Below are 20,158 nucleotides of genomic sequence, written 5' to 3'. Positions count from 1 at the left end.
GGCATAAGTAAAAAACTGTTATCAACATTGAATAATGAACACTTACATTCCTATAATCCACCAATAACAACAACAACATGCTAGAATTCCTGTTAAAGATGCTAAGGCTATACCAGCTATGGCCCATGATGTAACTACAAATAAATATATTTTATGACAGAAAACTGGATTGTTGAGCTTGACTAAAGCTAAGAAATTTTTGTTTTTAATTTTGTTTCTTTAGAAACATTAACTGTATTAAAACAACAACGAGACCTAACGCATAGACTGTTTTGAGCGATATGCGATATTGTAAATCAGTTTTCATTTTGTTCATCTGCATAGTAATGGTTAGTGAAAATGTCACAGAGGCTAAACATATATGCAATAGTTTTTAAAACTATCATTAAATGGAAATGGGAAGCTATTATGGACAGAATGTAGGATTATCGAGATTCTGCGGTCCTTTAAAATCTGCTATAAGTTTGTTATTCAAGCTCATTTATCAAAGATACTTGCACATGTAGCATCAAGTCTGCAAAATTGCTACGTCTTTAATAAAGGCAACAGTAGTATACCGCTGTTCAATATTCATAATTCGATTAAGCTAAAAACAAATCCGGGTAACAAACTAAAACCAAGGGAAACACATCAACTATAAGAGGAAAACAACAGAACAGAAACACTGAACTACAACAAAAACAAACGCCAACCTACATAGAAACGGACTGTAGATAACAACTGCCATATTTCCGAATTGGTACAGGACATTTTATGAAAAAATGGTGGGTTGAACCTGGTTTTATGACAATGTAAAAAAAAACGCTAAAATGACAACACTACGTGACAGAAATACAGTACAAACAAACGCAAGAACACTCAGCACAGAGAAATACATAAATAAATAATATACTAGTACATTACAACATGTTAACCGCAGAATAACTACGGACACCTCCCATGAATGTACGACAGCACACAAAGATACCACAAACGAAATACAAAATGCGCGTCACATGAATGGATCAACGTCACAAAAAGTGACGTATTTTTTGTGACGTTTATATTAACACAGGTAAATTTCTTAAAACAAAATAGATTTGTTTTATTTATAGACACATACAAGAATAATAATTTGGGATTGAGTTTGTAATGGTGTTATTTTATGTATTTTCTTACCATGACAAGAATGTTAAAATGGAATTGTGTTTGTAATGGTGTTATTATTTGTATTTTCTAGCCATGTCGGTTTTTCTTATAAATCAAAACCGTGTATAAACAAAAAAAATCCTGTGCATATAGTTGCTTTAAACTTGAAATCATATAAATGAAGTAGCTGATTTTTTATCTTAACTTTTGCATAAATATAGAAAATAAAAATAAAATAACTGTAATATAAGGCAAGATCATGTGAGACCAAACAGTAAACACACATGAAAACAAACAACATAAAACAAAAAACCTGTAGACGAACCAAGAGTAACTCGACTATACTGACAAATACGACAATATGTGAAATGTACCGAAAATACAGAATTCAAACAACAAACGAAATAAACAGACAACAACTCAGCACAAAATGACCCACCTGACCCACACGTATAAGGGAGTAACAACAAAATGCCTGAAAGCGGGATATATAAATACCGAACCACGTCGTCTCCAACAGCGAACATAAGACATAACAATATATCTAACAGGACTTACAAAAGAAACATCATTACTAACTACATGAATGTTGGATATATAAATACCGAGACAAGTCGTATAGCAATGCGAATTCACACTCGGCAAAACAGTCATGTTCGGGAATAGGTCACGTTCGGTACTAAGCAGACCAGACGACGTAGATGGTAAACCATAATCTAAGACGCGGTAAAAATGTCGTTAGTAAGTTTAGGCACAGACACATCCTATAGATCAACCAGTTCGTGATGGTGTCCATAAAATTTACGGTGTCATTTTTAATCTTTCCTCCTCATAACTCTGATGGAGCAGTTTCTGCGTAAGGAGCACATTCTTGTATATGAAGTCCGTATAGTGTGAACATGCACGAGCATAACGTATCAATTGAGATATGTAAACATCAAACGACGGGGCAGAGGGTATGATACTGCTGAGAAATGGGAAATGATATTTGGGAAGTTGAAATCGTCCCGTTTGTCATAGATTTTAGTCTGAAGTCGTGCATCTGTGTCAATATTGAGGAAAAGATCAAGGTATGAAGCAGTCCTTCTAGTATTAGTAGTATCCTTAATTTCAAGTTCACTAGGATATATGAAATGTAATTACTGACTGAAATATTGGTTATTCAGTAATAGGACATCATCAATATATCTGAAAGTAAAATTAAAGAATTTCGAAAGGTGCATTTTCTTTTTGTGTTTTGGAAGGTTCTGAATGAATTATGCTTCATACGAGTACAAAAACAAATAGGCCAGTAGGGTCGCACAATTAGTACCCATTGGAATACCTACTGTCTGTTGAAATATCAATCCTCCAAAGTCATCAAATTTATTGTCGATCAAAAAGTCCAGCATTTTGATAATATCATCTTCAGTGTTTTTTCTGATAGAATCAGTATGGTTCTTTACAAAATAAGAATTATCATAACCCAAAACAAGAAATTTATATCTACGATTCCCATTTTTATAAAAAAAAGCTCTGTTTAATGAGATTGTGAAGTCGATCTTTCAATTGAGCATGGGGAATAGTAGTGTAAAGCGTAGAAAAATCGAAGGTCTTAATGTTGCTGCAAAATTGCAGAGATTGTGATCTAAGATTTAGCAGTAGATCTTTAGAATTTTTAAGAATCCACATCTGATTGACACCACTAGTTGAATATATCCAATCACAGTATTACCGAAGGGTATCTTTTACTGTAGAAAGAATAGTATTCGGCACTTTAGAAAGATGCTAAGGGGAACATCTTGATGATCCAGCTATGTATCGTTCTTTATAAGGAGTTTTGTGAAGTTTTGGTATCCAGTATAATGACGGTAGACTTTCTTTTTCTTCTTTGATGTTAATACCAAAAGAAAGAAGGAGGGATTTGTGATTATCTAAAATTTCATCCTGCACGAGGGGATATTAGGATATTAGGTATTTTTGTTATTTTACTTTTTATCCCCTCGTGCAGGATGAAATGAAACATCTGTGTTGTCTCATTGGAATTCTAATATCTTATTTTTTCTAGTACATACTTCATGTATGTATTGTTTAGTTGAAGATTTAAAGGTGCATAACATAATTGGGGAGTTTAAAAATATCGGATCAGATATGCTACTAGTATCATGATGGACAAAATGTTGGTTTATCAAGTGTTTTTCGTTTTTTGATATTAATTTTTATGTTTCCTTATTAAATATAAGTAAGAAGATGTGGCATGAGTGCCAGTGAGACAACTCTCCGTCCAAGTCACAATGTATAAAATGTAAACAATGATAGGTCAAAGTACGGCATTCAACACGGAGCCTTGGCTCACACCGAACAGCCAGCTATAAAGGGCCCCAAAATGACTAGTGTAAAACAATTCAAACAGGAAAACCAACGGTCTAATCTATATAAAAAACGAGAAACGAGAAACACTTCTGAACCTCACCAACAACCACTGAATAACAGGCTCCTGACTTAAGACAGGTGCATACAAATGCAGCGGGTTTAAACGTTTTAACAGGCGCCAACCTGCACCCTAAACTGAAACAGTAGTGTAACATTACAACATTAAAAGACACGCAATAAAATATCAATTGAAATTGCTTAACTCGACCAAAAAGACATATAAACAAAAACAAGTAAACATACACTGAACGAATAAGTTTGATCTTTGACACAATATAGATGCGATATTAATAAATATAATAATTTTGTTGTTGGGAGTACGGAAACATTTTTACAAAATAAATAAATTTGTTGTTCACAGTACGAGTACAGAAGTGATAATGTATCGTCATACTAAAGTTCTTTTTGTTATCAATCAAATTAGTGATCGAAATTGGATTGAAAGTTCAAATTAAGCAATCATTTTGTTCTGTTGAAGTAAATATAAGGACTTACTAGTAATATCATTTTGCTGCATTTATTATTGCTTATACTGACCCTGCAATTATAACATCTCGTTTGGTCATATTAATACGTAATTAACCGCTGTTCAGTGTTGTTTGTTGTACAGTGGTCTATCTCTGTAAAATTCAGTCACTTGCTAGCTGAGTAACAATCACACTTATCTCCCAACTAAATACTTATTTTACTTACGTTTGTTACACATTTTTCCTTCGGAGAAGAAAAGACAATCACAGTGAAAATCATCATCTGTATCATGGCATGTCCCGTATTGACATGGGCCGCTGGCACAGTCATCTTTATCTGTATAAGACATTTAAACTTTAGTAAATATTATGTTTGCCTTGTTATTTCGCATGATGTGCGTTTACATGTAGTCTTGCGTTTATCATTTCATAATTTTGAGATATGCATGCATCCTTTTCCATATATTTTCAAAACTGTGTCAGATGTTTTGATGTGTTTGAGCTTTTGATTTTGCCATTGGATAAGGGACTTTCCATTTTGAAATTTCCTTGGAGTTCGGTATTTTTGTTATTTTACTTTTTATCCCCTCGTACATATATGATACATATACGTGATTGTACGTCCCGTTCCATGGCTTCGTCCTTTGAACATGTGTTGTCTGTTACAGAAATGTGGTTGTCACTGTTAAGTGTATTCAGCATTTTTTGTTGGCTCAGGGCGGTATGGAGCTTATGATACAGCATGAACGCTTGTCTGTTGTCCTGGATGTGTCTATTTGTGGTTAATATATACGGTATTAATATGTAGCTTTTTTTACCATTTATATATTAAGAATATTTATAATGATTGACACAAATATAAACAACTTTGAAAATTTCACAAAACGGACATAGATGTTGTCGTCAGTTACATCATTCCAATCTGTTATGAATGTTGAAAATACATTTATAAGTAGATTTATTCGCATTTTTTCTGTCGTTGTTGTCTTGGAGCAAATTACCTTTGCATGCATTACAAAGAATGTAACATTTCTTTCTCAACATGCAAATTTTAAGCCCTTCAATGCAGATGTACAAAGTCATTTATTTTTGATTCTAAAGTTCTTTTAGCAGTATAGTATCGGATCGATACTGTTTGTATTAAAAAAACAAAAAAATATATGTGAAGGGAAAAAAAATAAAGATTTCTACCCACTTTCTGTCTTAATTCAAGTATATGTGTTCGGAATTTTTGATAAGTACTTTTACCAAACCCTCTTTTACCAGTGGCAGTCTAAACTGATGTATCTTATATTTTGTTTTCGGTTTGTGTATGACATATGTCCTAATCGACGTTTACCAAGGAACCATCAATCATAATTTTGGACAGATAATACAACCACACAACATTGAGTCCTTGATGTAAGACTATATCTCTTCTAAAAAAATATAAGTAGAATCCTTTGGGACGAATGCGGTATTTAAGGTCATATGATACTTCAAATTTAACAAAAAAGTCGAATATGTTTTAAATACTTGAATGGCTAAGGTTTACTACAAAACACGTCTACATAGGCTTTTTTTAAAAGAAAATTCTTTTATTTGTCCAAATCTTGAGAAATCTTGAGAAATGTACTGCTTTCGAATTATTGTCTTTCCAAACTCTAAATTTGCCGACGTCTTTTCCGTATGGAATGACCTTAACCACAACACCTTTCGTTAGAAATTCGGAAACCGCACAGCGCAAGTGCTTTGAAAACCCGTGATGAAAGAAAAGGTAAACACACGAGGAATGAATATAATATTAATCGATTTTGAATGAAAAAAAAAGAATACAACAAATCAATAAACAACTGTTATGACAATTACATCGTTCTTTCAACGCACTTTTATTCCACGTGCTCCATGATTCTGTGTTGATTTCCGTATTATCAAAAGGTAACGATCGGTACACTTCGGCATCAAAATCCGAAAGTATATTAGTAGCAAAAGTTTTTGATCAACAATCACATCATTATTTCTACCAGAAACTGGTTTCATATGACTTTAAAACGATCTATAATATGAAATAACATATGTTGAGTTATAATGATGGTACATTGAAGTGAATCAAGGAAAAAACAGCATTTGAATGGTGTCAATGGCTAAAAATCACCTCTCCCTGTACCAGTTAACTTGTTGATGGACTGTGTAGTTGATAAAATCTTAGCCGCTGATGTAATTACTGTTTTCACTTTTGCTGAAAAAAAAATCTATAAATGCATATTCTAGTATACAGCCACATCAGAATTTTTTGTTTGAAAGAATAGATCACAAAATAAAAAAAAAATTTTGGAGCTTTAAAAACCGAAATTCCGAAAGGTTTTGCCAAATACGGCTAGGCAATCTGTACATGCGGGTAAAAAAACTAGTGTTTTGAATAATTCAACATTTTATATAAATCAAACTTGCAGAAAATGAATGTATCAATGATACTCATGTCAACACAAAACTGCCGACTACTTTGTTGGTGATATCCTCAAGGACGAAATGTCCACCAGCAGTGGCATCGTCCCAATGGTTCTTTATACAGTAGTGAACCAGACTACTAATGTTTTAACGCATATACATTATGGACGTTACATATCATGCACATGCTTGAAATGGAATATAAGGTCAAATTGTAAGCCAGCTGTCGTATCTGAAGTAAAATTGTAATGGCTCCCGCTAACCCAAAACCTTCTTAACTATTCAAAATTTACTCTCAATGTTCTTACTATTATTTGGTGCGCAATATTAGCAGATCGGATCTTGAATTTTCAAAAACAAGTGTGTAAAAAGGGGAAAGGGGAGGAGGGGGTAGCCACCTTTTATTAACAATTTTGCCAAGGGAGTTTCAGGAATTGAGAACATAATTTTTCGAAAAGAGAGGGCCGTAAAATGTTTTAAAATCAAGGCCTGCTGTTTCTTGCATAGCTATCCCACCAGGTCTGAGGGGTACACTCCTTATAATATTGCTAAAAGTAAAAAAAAATTTATATTTCAAGAGATTTCCTCTACCCTTGCAAAAATGCCCTAGTGTTTTCCTGACATTTGTTAATCTGTCTGGTCTGTAGGTGAGTTATATTCCAAATACAGTTACTGAAATTTCTTTAAAAAGTAAATTTTAAGATAGACATTTCATCTAGAAATTATGATTTAAAATTATAAATAAATCATTGTATAGTTGCCATGTGCTTAAATTGATTTCTCCACAACTCTGGTATAGAAAATTCCCTCCTACGCCCTTGTTAATTTTTAGGCCAGGGGTTCTCGTGACTTTTGAAAAACCTCCAGGTCCAGAAGCACATGCTCAATGAACATATTCCCAAACAAAAGCCATATTAAAAAATGAAATCTAAAAACTAAAACTTTGATGAACTTCATACTATGTATAGCTAGCCTTAGAAACTGTCATTTTTACTTTAGACCAACAGATCTTAAAACAAAATCCTCCCTTCTCTTTTATTAGATTTTAGTATACATGTTATTAAATTCTAAAAGTTTAACAAATAAAGAGACCATAAACCACTAAATTGCCACTAACATTTCTATGTTTTTAGTCTAAATGTAGCAGCCGTGACCATGATATCAAGTACAAAATGACCATGATATTAAGTCCAAAATTACCAAGATATTAAGTACAATCTATCAACTTAAATTTCAACTTTAAATAGTTTAACGCAATAAGGAATATAATTATCTTCTATTATGGAGGGGGTTGGCGATAATCTTACATTTCTGAATCTCTACAACATCATTACATATAAAGTCGATACCTTTACCTTCATTGACTAAAAGTCTACTAGAATATGTCAAGATCAAAATTTCTAAAACTCGATGTTAAGTTAAAACCTGCTTTTTATGATATTGTTCAAGTTGCATTGTAAAAAAAAAAAATGTAACAAAGTCAAAACTTTCCTTGATTGTTACTTACTTATATAAGAAAGATTGCAACCGTTGTAGCAGAAACTAAGGTTCCAACTCCTTCATGCAAAGTTGACCTTAAATGAATTTGGCTATTTATTAAGGTCCGTTTGGTCATATAGCTCTTCACGTTTGTAGGTATTCATACATCCTTGGATTAAACAATTTTGAGTTTGAGCATAACTGATGATATTGCTCTTCACGTTTGTATGTATTCATACATCCTTGAATTATTTTTTTTGGGGGGTTTGAGCGTAACTGATGAAGTTAAATCCAGATAAAAGCTTCAGACATACTTAGTTTTCGAAAGTGTTATTTTCATTGAAGCATTACAAGGACTCGGAGCATAAATTATACTGATTGTATGTATTAATAATTTAAAAGTTTCACATTTAGGTGTCTACATTGTAACACTTACAATCACAGCAAGATCCTCCAAAGCCATAAGGACAGATGCATTGATTTTGATCGATATTGAACGTTCCTCCTCTCTGACAGTTTCCACAGGTTTTGTATTCTGTTGCATTTGCCTGCCACCAACTGAATGGAATGTTACAACCGTTTAAGCATTCTTTCAGTGAATGATATCTGGAGTCACAACAGATAGACTTCTGTCTCTCCTGTACTCCTCCTCCACATGTAGAATTGCAAAGGCCCCATGGAACCCATTGTTCCACTGAACAAAAAATGCTTCCTGATCCACATGCACAACATAGTTCAAACACAAAATAACAGAAGATATAAATGCAAGAGAAAATAAACAGAAAGTTTTTCATTCTGCTCTTTTACCTTTAAATGTTTTTTAACTGGTTTTGTCTCAACCGACTTAATTAAAAATGGATAACATAGATGTTGTATTAAATACTATTTTACGTAAATCTTTTTTTTTCTATACATATACGTCGGCTTTTACTTTTTGGGTTCAAATAGAATGAAAATCATTAAAGTAAAGATTTCCAATGTGAATTGCGTGGTATCTCTCCGTTATGTGTACAGTTACAGACAAATGTACTTTTCTTTCGGATTTCAATGTTCTAATTAAGTTTATAGACATGTTGTTTCTTTTGACAAAACAGATATGTTGTTATTTAAGATAAAAATCATTAAGCCAATTTCCCATTGAAAAAAGTATATCAGGTACAGGAAAATCTTATTACTGAGTGACAGGTCATTTCATTAGAAAAATTTATTCAAACACTGTAAACGGATAACTCACCTCTAAGGTTAAGAATTTAACTATCTTGAATAGAGAATTAACCGGAAAGACTAACTATATTGTTTGTACTCTTTTACTCAATTATTGCTTAATTAAACGCTATTTTTGTTGCTGTTTTGGTCTTAAGTAATATTTTGTAGTCATTTCATTTTTAGAGTGATAAAATGTTGAATTCATAAGATAAAAATAGGGTAAGGTATTGTCTATGATATTTAAATATAAATACGAAATACTAGTATCGGATCTTTATTTCAATGCCAGAGTGATTATTTGAAGAAATTAACCCCTCAATATAAAGGTATTTAGTAATTCCACAAGCAGACAGAGTATTTAAAAATCCTAAAATTACCCATTTAAAATATATTGCACTAAAAGAAAGGAAGGGTTGAGTAACTTATATTTACCTTTTAGTAATATAATAGGAACATGCTTGTTGCCATCTACTTTATTCTTGAATTCAGTATAATGACTTGGCAACAAAATTGACTGATAAATTGAAATCGATTCTAACCATTATCTCCAGGCAGAGGCGGATCACTTGAATTGCATACATTGAACCCGCCTCTTTAAAAAAACAAGAGATTTTCTACGCCCCTGACCATCTCCATACTGAAAACCCTGGACCCGCCACAAAGAGGTTTCATACAATAAATCATGCGAAAAGTCAGTTGGTCTAAGCGACAAGGTTGCTTAGTTGTAAATGTATTTCAAATTGAACGTCCGAAAATGCTAAATAATTTCTTATACCTATGTGGACACATATATCACTTCCATGTTTTTTATACATGTGCTAGTGCGTGTTATTTTCTATGAGTTCATAAATAATGAGCTTACTCTCCGTAGGCCAAAGAGAATGGTTTAGTATAAACAGAAAATCGGTTTCATTGTCTAAAATGTGTTATCACCGCATGACACTTGTTTGTTACTTATTGAAAATATAAAGTTTGTCGACTTTTTGACAATAATTGAGTTTTTCCCAAATGTATCGTCACGTATTTATTGACAAGGGAGGTACACTTTATGTTAAAAGTTATTATATGATTTATTTTTTAATACCACTTAATCTTATTTTTTTACAAAATTCCTGCAGTTTATATGACAGTGTTGTAATGTAAGTAATTAATGTGTGTCTCCCAGGTGAGTTGATTTAATATATCAGCCTTTTTATGAATAGATGTCATCGTCATTTCAGAAGGGTTCGATAACGTCAAAATCAAAAATTAAAATCCCGGCCTTTTTAATACTCATATGCAATGTATTGATGTCATTCCACTGAAAACGACAAGCTAACAAAGTATTTAGATATCAAATTAATATCACTTTGGCTTAATCGTTCTTGCTATAGTCTAATGGTAATAATCGTGGTATTCTCCTCCGACTGCCCGTTGCAATCTAGTACACAATTTATATTCTTACTACATGTAATTAGCATTTTGTTTTAAGACTGCATGGTTTCCTGTTCTTTTATCTGTTTGACTAAACTACGCAAAAATGTCACCATTCATCAATTTTTATTTTCACCAAATTATTGTTTATTTCACATGATTGAATGCTCCATTGTTGATGTTAAGCGCCACTTTCGTCGCTCTTGGCGATATCATGATGGTCAGGTTTTTTTATTGGTTAAGAAAGCCTTCAATCCTTGTCAATTCCGATTCAAACAGTTTTGGATACCAACATTCGAATTAATTAAAATTTAGCTAAAGCACATCTACTTTATCTAAGCTTTGTTTGCTCCAGTGAAATGAACACAAGTGATATACAATATCCGAACAGGTATACGATACGCCTGTATTATCTACAGCTCGGGCAAAGCCGGGACTGATATCGATATCAAACACAATAAAACGTATGAAATTTATGAGATTATAGATTTCTTAACGAGTAAAAATATCGCTTGATATCAACTCGAGTATCCAATTTTCACGAGTTTCAAATTAGTAAAAAATATCTTTGTGCTAGTGAAATATTTTCGACTTCGCAATCTCCACTTTCAAATAGATAACGGGCCACAACCATAAAATAATGCAGATTATGCTGTATCTAACTGTTGAGTTTGGAAGAATATAATTTTGAACCCGTCCGTGATACAGCGATGGAATCTGCTTCTCTGTTGATTTTCTATTGTATGTAGGCAAACTTTATCTTTTTTTTCAATGACCTGCAATAGGATCACGTATTTTAAATCAGCTAAGATATATATACATTTAAAACTGGGCTGCTATGATAAATTTCAATTAAAAATAGTCCAACAATATTATGGCACTTAGACTATTGCATGGCATTGGCTAGCACTTTCTCTTCTTGTTTTTGTTATTTACAGGGTTGTTAAAGCGATGGTCGTGGGCACATTTAATTATAATATCTTATTTTACCGTAGAACTGAATTTACCTAAGTGACATTATTTAAAACAAGTCAAGAATAGACAGCAATAATTAAACCTTTTATAACGAAAAAGCTTTCGGCTCACCATACTAAAAAATCGAGAACAGTAATGAATGCTGGTTTAATTATAAAGTTGTTTTACGTTTACAATTTGTTTAAACATGAGAATAAATGTTTTGAAGCAAACTAATGAAAAAAAAGTGCAATATGATTCAGATACCATTATGGGATTGACAAAGTATTGAAACAACAACAAAATCACAGAGATGTTCAGTAAATATGATGAGTTTTCAAGGGTTAAAATATTTCAAAAGAGAGGCGAAAGATACCAGAGGGACATTCAAACTCATAAGTCGAAAATAAACTGACAACGCCATGGCTAAAAAAGAAACAGACAAACAATAGTACACAAAACACAACATAGAAAACTAAAGACTGGGCAACACGAACAATTGTTTAATTTAACTTTTCCGTAGTGTTATTTTCAATATTCCAGACTAGAACGGACTGGTACAGTGGAGTTTTAAAACAGTAATTAAATACGAAATGATTGGTATTCAGACTATAAGTGCTGCATTTAAATAAATATGACATTTTGATATTTTGCTTACTGGATATTAAAATTTAGTTTTTTATATTGTTAAGAAGGAAAATATATTTATTTTAAAGATTGAATTGTGTCACTAAAATATACTACAATTTTGGCGTTTAAATGGGTTATACTTTGTAGTAGGATGGTTTCTGTCAAGACGTCGAACACACAACAAGCCTTAATCTTTCTAAAATAAAAGTATTTATTATTTATGGCTTCGAACTCCATCACCATCTATCATATCGTGGTTGTCTCTCCGTTGGTTTCGGTTTAATCTTTTCCTTCATAGGTTTAACTTTTGTCTTTTCTTCGTCCCTGTTACAACTGAAAAAAGGAGAAATGTAAGTGTATTGTATTTGAATGTGCACACAGTTTAATCATTTCACACGTGCTATATTATATTATACACAAAATATACGTATAACATAGTTTTTTTTACAAAATGCACGACTATCTCTCATATGCAATAAACTCTTCAGTTTCCAGTAATCCAAAGCTAATTTGCTTCAACGTCGAAAATAACAAGCTTAGAAATATCGGTTCATTTCTATAGACAATTTCATATTTATCCTACACTGCATGTATAAATAAAATAGGCAAAAGAAATAGATTAAGTCTAAACGACTTTTAAAAGTGCCTTTACTTTCTTCTTTTTCAGGAATGTATTGAAATATGAATAAACAATATATTTTTTCTACATGGAATAATATGCACTTACATTCCCATAATCCACCAGCAACAACAACAAGTTAGAAGAACCGCTAAAGATGCTAATGCTATAAATGCTATGGCCCATGATGTAACTACAAATATATTCAAATATCGTAACTTACTTTATCGTGCATGTCTTAAACAATTAAGCATTCATATTTTTATTCAAAAAAAATATTGTAAATTGCATTCATATTTTCCTTATTTAAAGTAGATTAACAGTATACCGCCATCTTGGATTATAAAAAAAAGTTTGCCAAAATACCGAACTCCAAGGCAAAATCAAAAAGGGGAAGTCCATAAAAACTGACAAAATCAAACGCTATCGTAAATAGCTGTACACTATCGGTCTAGTTCTTTGCTTAAATCTTCAAGTTTTGAGACAGATTGGCAATTAAATTGTAGGACTTTTTATTCAAATAAAGGAAAAGAAGTGATTTATTGGACTATTTAGACTGTTTTAACAAATACCAAATATCTTTTTTTGTTCGATTCAATTTTTCAACTTAGCCATATAAGGGGAGAAAACTCTTATAGTATAATATTTATAAAGGAACGTTAATAAAAAGTTTATTTATGACTTGTGGCCCGAAAACAAGTTCGGTGACACCATTTTTTCTTTTCATTCGTTAAAGCATATCATAATACCTATATAGTTTCTCAATTTTTATAAAAATTCCCTCTTATAGATTTCTTTTAATTTACAAAAAAAAAGGAATAATCTATGGGCAATTTTGCACGACTTGTTGCTTGAAAAATAGCACGGTAACCCATACTTGTTATTTAATTTTTGAAAAAAAGCATGATAAATTCAATTTTTTGGTAAAGTATAAGAAAATTATATCTGAGAAAATATATAACGATGATCCATCGTTAAAATTTACAGAAAAATTTTTAAACTCCTTATTCTAGCGGTATTGCAATATCCTCGAGGTTTACTCATTGTTAAATCCAAATTTGATAAGTGCGTGTGCTCCACTCTTGATGTCCTTCATATGGTTGTTTTGTATTGTCTCATTAATATACTATTCTTCATTTTTATTCACTTGCATACTCTGAATTGTCCATCTGAGGCTTGCATGAATCAAAGGAACTTTTCAATCTGTTTTGTATACCACTGTTCCAAAGGAGGTGAGATAACTGGTTTACCTCTGTCCGTGTTTTTGTTCGTCCGTTCCATGACATTCATTTTGTCTTTTTGTCAGGAACTACACATCAGACTTTCTTGAAATTTGGTAGCAAGCTTTACCGTTGTTATGCTATACCGCTTGGTGCATTATCTTCGCTCATGAACTTCCTGTTTACCGAATTATTATATATTCTTATACATAATAGCCATGTATGAATTTTGACACATTTTTCTCGGGAACTATTAATCAGACCTTCCAGTTATACTTTATCTAGCTTCACGTGAAAATGTTGTATCGTGTGATGCGCTTTCACATGCAGCGCACATCTACTTCGTGTTTACCGAATACGTATAGCAGGGGTATCAATGGTGAGCAATAGCTCAACTTGTTTATATCAACAGTAATATTGTTTTATCAAAATTCTCATTTAAAAAAAATGGCAGACGTATAATCAAATTGCACAAAAAGTGTATATAAAATATTTATTCTCAGATATCTACATTTAGATCTAAATATTATTTTCTGCGTATATCAGTGGATAAACTTGACCTTGTAATCATAATTTCACTTTTTGAAAATTGTAATACACTCTGAAACACTGCTCAAGGATTGTAGACCGTTTATGATTGATCCATATAGTCTGAAGAGTCACTTGCTAGCTACATGTACGTGGCATTCACACACGTGTCCTTAGTATTTAATTAATTTACTTACGTTTGTTACACATTTTGCCTTTGAAGAAGAAAACACAATCACAATGAAAATCATCAACTTTGTCATGGCATGTCCCGTACTGACATGGGCCGCTGGCACAGTCATCAATGTCTGTTTTAAATATATTAAAATTCAGTATTTTTTTTCAATGTTATTTCGTATTATTTACTGTCACTTGAAGTCTTATGTTAATGATTACATTATATAAAACATACTGTTTCCTGTACCTCTATATTTTTGTTGTTCTTACTTATAAGACGGTTTTCTTAATGCGTCATTTTTATTCTTTTTATGGTGGAGATCACGGTGGGGATGTTGCTGACAAAAGTTTTTGAGTATTTTTCTTCAATAATCTGATGACACAAGTGTATACGTTATATGTAATTCCAGAAATTATACTGCTATATATTGAGATTATTGTGCACATGTATAGATGTCATGTACTTAATTATAATAACGATCAATTAAAAGTAAATCCGACAACTATAAGTTTATAAGGATAAAGACATGTTGAAATATTGCCAATAAGACAACTATACAGCAAAGACCAAAGGACAAAGATGTGAAAACACATTCCACAGCCTGCCCTTCAATTCTTATATTTACAGATTTTCGAAATAAAAAAAAATATATGTTATTCACATTTTGAATCTGAAATTTTTTTTTTAATCATCATTTTACGTGTATTTCTGGGACAAATATTTATTGTTATATATCTACATATATTATCTATATTTTAAGATATATTGTCAGCTATTTTTTTCAAATGAATAAAGTATACAATTTTGTATAGCACCTATTTTTGTGTCTTAATTGTACATACCTTTGTCACAGTTTTGTCCCTCATATCCAGGAGGACACAGACAAAAATATTGATGATCCATTGGTATACATACTCCATGCTGACAACGATTTCCTACGCAGCTTGATAAACCATTCCCTGTAAAAATGTTTATGAATTTACAATATGTTTTCTCATCAAATGAATTGCTGAACATCAATATTTACTACCAAAACGACAAGAATTTATTATGACTAGTAAACGAGTTTTACCCTCCCGGAGCACTGAGTTCACCCACGGTTTTTGGAGGGGCTCTTGTTATTTAGTCTATAGTTTTCTATGTTGTGGTTCGTATTTTGTCATGGTGTTGTCGGTTTCTCTTCTGCTTATGAATTGTCATTGCCCTTTTATGTAGTCCACGTGACATCTTTGTTTACTACAAGATACTGTGTATTTCATGAATTATTGGGAGAAGTGTCTGACTTGTTTTCACAATAACTCATCCACATTTCCGAGTAGGTTTGTGATGAATTAAATTTAAGATATGTTTTTGTGTTTGTTTAGAGGCCTGTCACTAATGATTAATGACAACAACAAAAACTTGAGGTTTGTACAATCATTCAATTATAATTCCCTACTTAGTATGGCTAATACAGCGCATGCATAATGTCAAATACAACGTATGCATAATGTCAAATACAACGTATGCATAATGTCAAATACACATAAGATTTATGTAAAAAATAATGAACGAAAATCAAATATGATATACAGCAACAAACGACAACTACTGAATACAGGCTCCTGACTTAGGACAATTTAACTTATTTTCATCCATATATATTGGTACGTTTTATAAAAACTAAGGTTTAAACTATCCCTACCAAATTGACTGTAGTCGAATCTCCTTTTATTAGTTTTGTAAGAGAGGCAAAAGATACCAAAGGGGCATTCAAACTCATAAGTCGAAAATAAACTGACAACGTCATGGCTAAAAAGAAAAAAAAGACAAACAGACAAATAAAAGTACACAAAAGACAACATAGAAAACTAAAGACTGAGAAACACGAACCCACCAAAAACTGGGGGTGATCTCAGGTGCAGGGTAAGCAGATCCTGCTCCTCATGTGGCACCCGTCGTGTTGCTCATGCTAGTACGAACCCAGTAATAAGTATAATTTGGTAGGTCACATTCGGGGAAAAGGGGAATGGATTGTAGTTACGACATTTGGAACATATCCGCTATCATCTGTGAAACGGATATTCCATAATGGCCAACCAACTCGTGATGGCGTCCGTAAAATTTACGAAGGAATGATTTCAACCTCACTACTTGGAACTCTTGCTTTAATAGCTTCCTTGTGAGCAGTTACCCTCTATCAAGGAAATCATGATAGGAAATACAAGCCCTGGAATATTATATCAACTGGGAGATATATACTCCGTATGCAGGCGCTGCTGGAATGTTGCTACATAGAAATGGAAAGTTCACAATTGAAAGCTGAAATCATCTCTTTTGTTGTGAAGTTTTGTTTTCAACCGAACCTCATTGTCAATTTCTAGATGTAAGTCCAGATATGAGGCAGTTGAGGTTGATAAAGTCCGTTGACCGAAAGAAAATAACTCTGAAAAAGGAACAAATATATGCTGTTGTTTCTAAAGAAATAACATTTGCATGAATTAGGAAATTCTTCAAATTATACAAAATTTACAGAATTAATATATTTATGTTCTTTTATTTAAAATATTAGATCATGTGATATGTGACGGTAAACATTTCACCACTGTTAATATTCTCTATTTTATTCAGATGTCTGTCCCTACCAAACATGACCCTTCGAAATCCTCAAAAAAGCTCTTTTTGAGTGGTTCATAAGTGACCGGTTGTTTGTCAAAATTATTTCATTCTTGTTTTGGCTTTGATATATTTTTCTGTGATTTATAATTTAATTATTTGGTAATTTGGTTTCCATGGTCTAACTTTTGTCTAAAATCTGTTAGTATTCATGCTTTGATGAGTTGAGCCTTTTTTCAATTATTTTTTAATTTTGTGTCCTTTTATGTCGTATTGTTACACCACTTTCTCAGGTTAGGGTAAAGGTTGGTACTAGATAAAACGTTCAAACCCGCTGCATTTGCTTGCACATGTCCTAAGTCAGGAACCTGATGGTCAGTGGTTGTCCTTTGTTGATGGGGTTCATAAGTGTTTCTCGTTTCTCGTTTTTTATATAGATTAGACCGTTGGTTTTCCTGTTTGAATGGTTTTACACTAGTCATTTTTAGGGCACTTTATAGCTTGCTGTTCGGTGTGAACCACGGCTCCGTGTGAAGGTCGTACTTTGGTCTATAATGGTTTACTTTTACAAATTTTACTTGGATGGAGAGTTGTCTCATTGGCACTCATACCACATCTTTTTATATCTATGACGTTTATTCAGTTGCACTATATTTCACGTCCTTATCTCTGTCGATCACATTAAAGATCCCACCATCTTGTTTATTAAATCATTATAATTTTTTTTATATGTAAAATAGAAATAACTCATTTAAACTTAGGCAGCAATAACAAAAAATTACCTTTCTGTGTTGTAGTTAACTTTGTGATGGACTGCGTAGTTAGTTTTATCATGGTCGTTAGTAAGGTTGTCCCGATTGTTGGCTTGTGCGTTGGGGACGTTGTAAACGTGGTAGTAGTCGGTGCGGTTATAGAAGTAGTTGTTGTACTGGTCGAAATAGTTGGTGTGGTTGTAGTAGTTGGTTTGGTTATAGTAGCTGGTATTGTTGTAGTAGTTGGTATTGTTGTAGTAGCTGGTATTGTTGTAGAAGTTGATATTGTTGTAGTTGTTGGTATTGTTGTAGTAGATATTGTTGTAGTTGTCTTAACTGAAAGAAAACTTTCAAGTTTAACAAAATGGCATATGGTCACTTTGGCCTGTCTTGTTTAAAGTAAGATGAATGGACTGGGGTTTAAAGTCCTGAGGCGAATATTGAATGCATATTTCGACATACTGTAAATTCAGAAATTATTGCGAGGTTTTTATTAATGCGAATAGTGCGACTGGGTTAGTATCGCAATAATTAGAACTCGCATTCTGATATCTGATATATGCATCTGTATGCAGAATTTCCTGAAATCGCAATAATTAATCTCGCATTATTGTCCATTCTTCATAAATCGCAATAATAAATGCACGCAATAATTTCTGAATTTACAGTAAACAACACAACACAACTCTTGTTTTACTGAACAAACTAATTAAAACTTGCCTCATGTTCATGCGTTTGTTCTTAGTCATGAACCTCGTCTGTGGTTATATTTTTCATTTCTTAATATTGTTGGTTCTTCTGAGATATTGGTGTTTTTTGGCCGATCTTTAATAGTCTCTCTGTATAACACTATTCGCAGCTTGTAATACATTGGACGATGCAAAGCTTGACATATTCTAGACCTATCTTTCGCTGAAGAACCTCTTGCTTATTGACCGCTCTCTGTTTGGATGCATATTAAGAAATGATGATATGATTCTTGCTTTGGATCAAATAATGTTGAACGTCGAAGATACAATCTGCGTTCAAATTTTTCTAAGGTATAGCAATATGACAAATACAAATGTAGTATGTTTTAAAAAGAATAACAAGTGTAAGTGATTTTATAATAAAAAAAAAACGATCTTTGCTACTTGTGAAAGGTGTTTAATCAGTTACATGTCTGATAATAACTTAATATAAAATAGGAAGCTGTATTATGATTGCCAATGAGACAACTATACAATATAAAATAAGTCCAGATAACGTGGATTTTAGCAACTATACAGAACAGTCCGGCCTTAACAATGAGCAAAATCCGTATCGTAGAGTCATCTATAAAAGTTCCCGAACATGACAAAATGTGAAACAAATAAAAAAAAAAACATACAACCTGCTTTAATTTATGACAAAACAATAAACGAAAAACAAATATAACAGACAGCTACCAAAGACAACCATTGAATTACAGGCTTCTGACTCGGGACATGCACATGAAGAATGTGGCGGGGTTGAATATGTTTGAAGGCGCCAACACTCCCCCTAACCTGGGACAGTGGTGTAACAGTACAACATAAGAACAAACTTTAAAAGACAGTTAAAAAGGGCTTAACTCTTTAGATTGATACAAAGCAGAAATAACATCCAATAAAACACAGACGCGATGTGACAGGGTATTTATAAATCCCTCATAACAGCAACAAAAACCACAAAGTACAGATCTGAGAGAACTCGCAGTTACTGACAGCTGGTTCAAAGTCAATAACAACTAATAAAAAAAATCATGTATATGAGACTAAAATATCAATCAGTACACATCCAACATCCAATGGATTTAGTGTCAAGACGTAAGTCAGAGAAAAACATGACCTTGTTCAATGCCAAAATATAGGTATTGACAGATTGAATAACCATAAATGTGCATATGTAAATAACAATAATATTTAGTATGGTTTAAATTTACTCATAACAAAATCAGTATTTTTACCAATAAAACAATATTCAAAGATCTAATTACAGTGTTGAATTGGTAACCTTTCCTTTGCCTGTGTATTATTTAGTGAAATTCTGTTTTATGGCTTTGTGACGTCATATGTGTTGACATGTACTTTTAATACTATTATAGTCTGGTATCCGTCGTTTATTTGAATGTTTGTAAATCCGAAAGCGTG

The 20,158-nt window shown here is 32.5% G+C and overlaps 1 protein-coding gene across 1 annotated transcript; it reads right to left on the bottom strand.

Annotated features, from left to right (window-relative positions):
• Positions 1-12,346: 12,346 nt before the first annotated feature.
• Positions 12,347-15,605, bottom strand: LOC127728267 (protein crumbs homolog 2-like). The gene is made up of 4 exons (XM_052235555.1): positions 15,504-15,605; positions 14,681-14,791; positions 12,844-12,928; positions 12,347-12,449 (listed from the first exon to the last, which is right to left on the bottom strand). The coding sequence occupies exons 1-4, from the start codon at positions 15,562-15,564 to the stop codon at positions 12,353-12,355; spliced, it is 354 nt and encodes a 117-aa protein (XP_052091515.1). The 5' UTR covers positions 15,565-15,605; the 3' UTR covers positions 12,347-12,352.
• Between the last annotated feature and the right edge of the window lie 4,553 nt (positions 15,606-20,158).

The sequence above is a fragment of the Mytilus californianus genome, unplaced genomic scaffold (genome assembly GCF_021869535.1).
Source record: "Mytilus californianus isolate M0D057914Y unplaced genomic scaffold, xbMytCali1.0.p SCAF_1, whole genome shotgun sequence".
Classification (NCBI taxonomy): domain Eukaryota; kingdom Metazoa; phylum Mollusca; class Bivalvia; order Mytilida; family Mytilidae; genus Mytilus; species Mytilus californianus.
This window is presented reverse-complemented; position numbering and strand designations above follow the sequence as displayed.

Coding starts and splice junctions, on each gene's coding strand:
- LOC127728267 (XM_052235555.1), bottom strand. CDS start 15,564: ATGGATCATCAATATTTTTGTCTGTGTCCTCCTGGATATGAGGGACAA. Junction 14,792..15,503: donor GGGACAAAACTGTGACAAAG/GTATGTACAATT, acceptor TATTTAAAACAG/ACATTGATGACTGTGCCAGC. Junction 12,450..12,843: donor TGCTGGTGGATTATGGGAAT/GTAAGTGCATAT, acceptor TCCTTTTTTCAG/TTGTAACAGGGACGAAGAAA.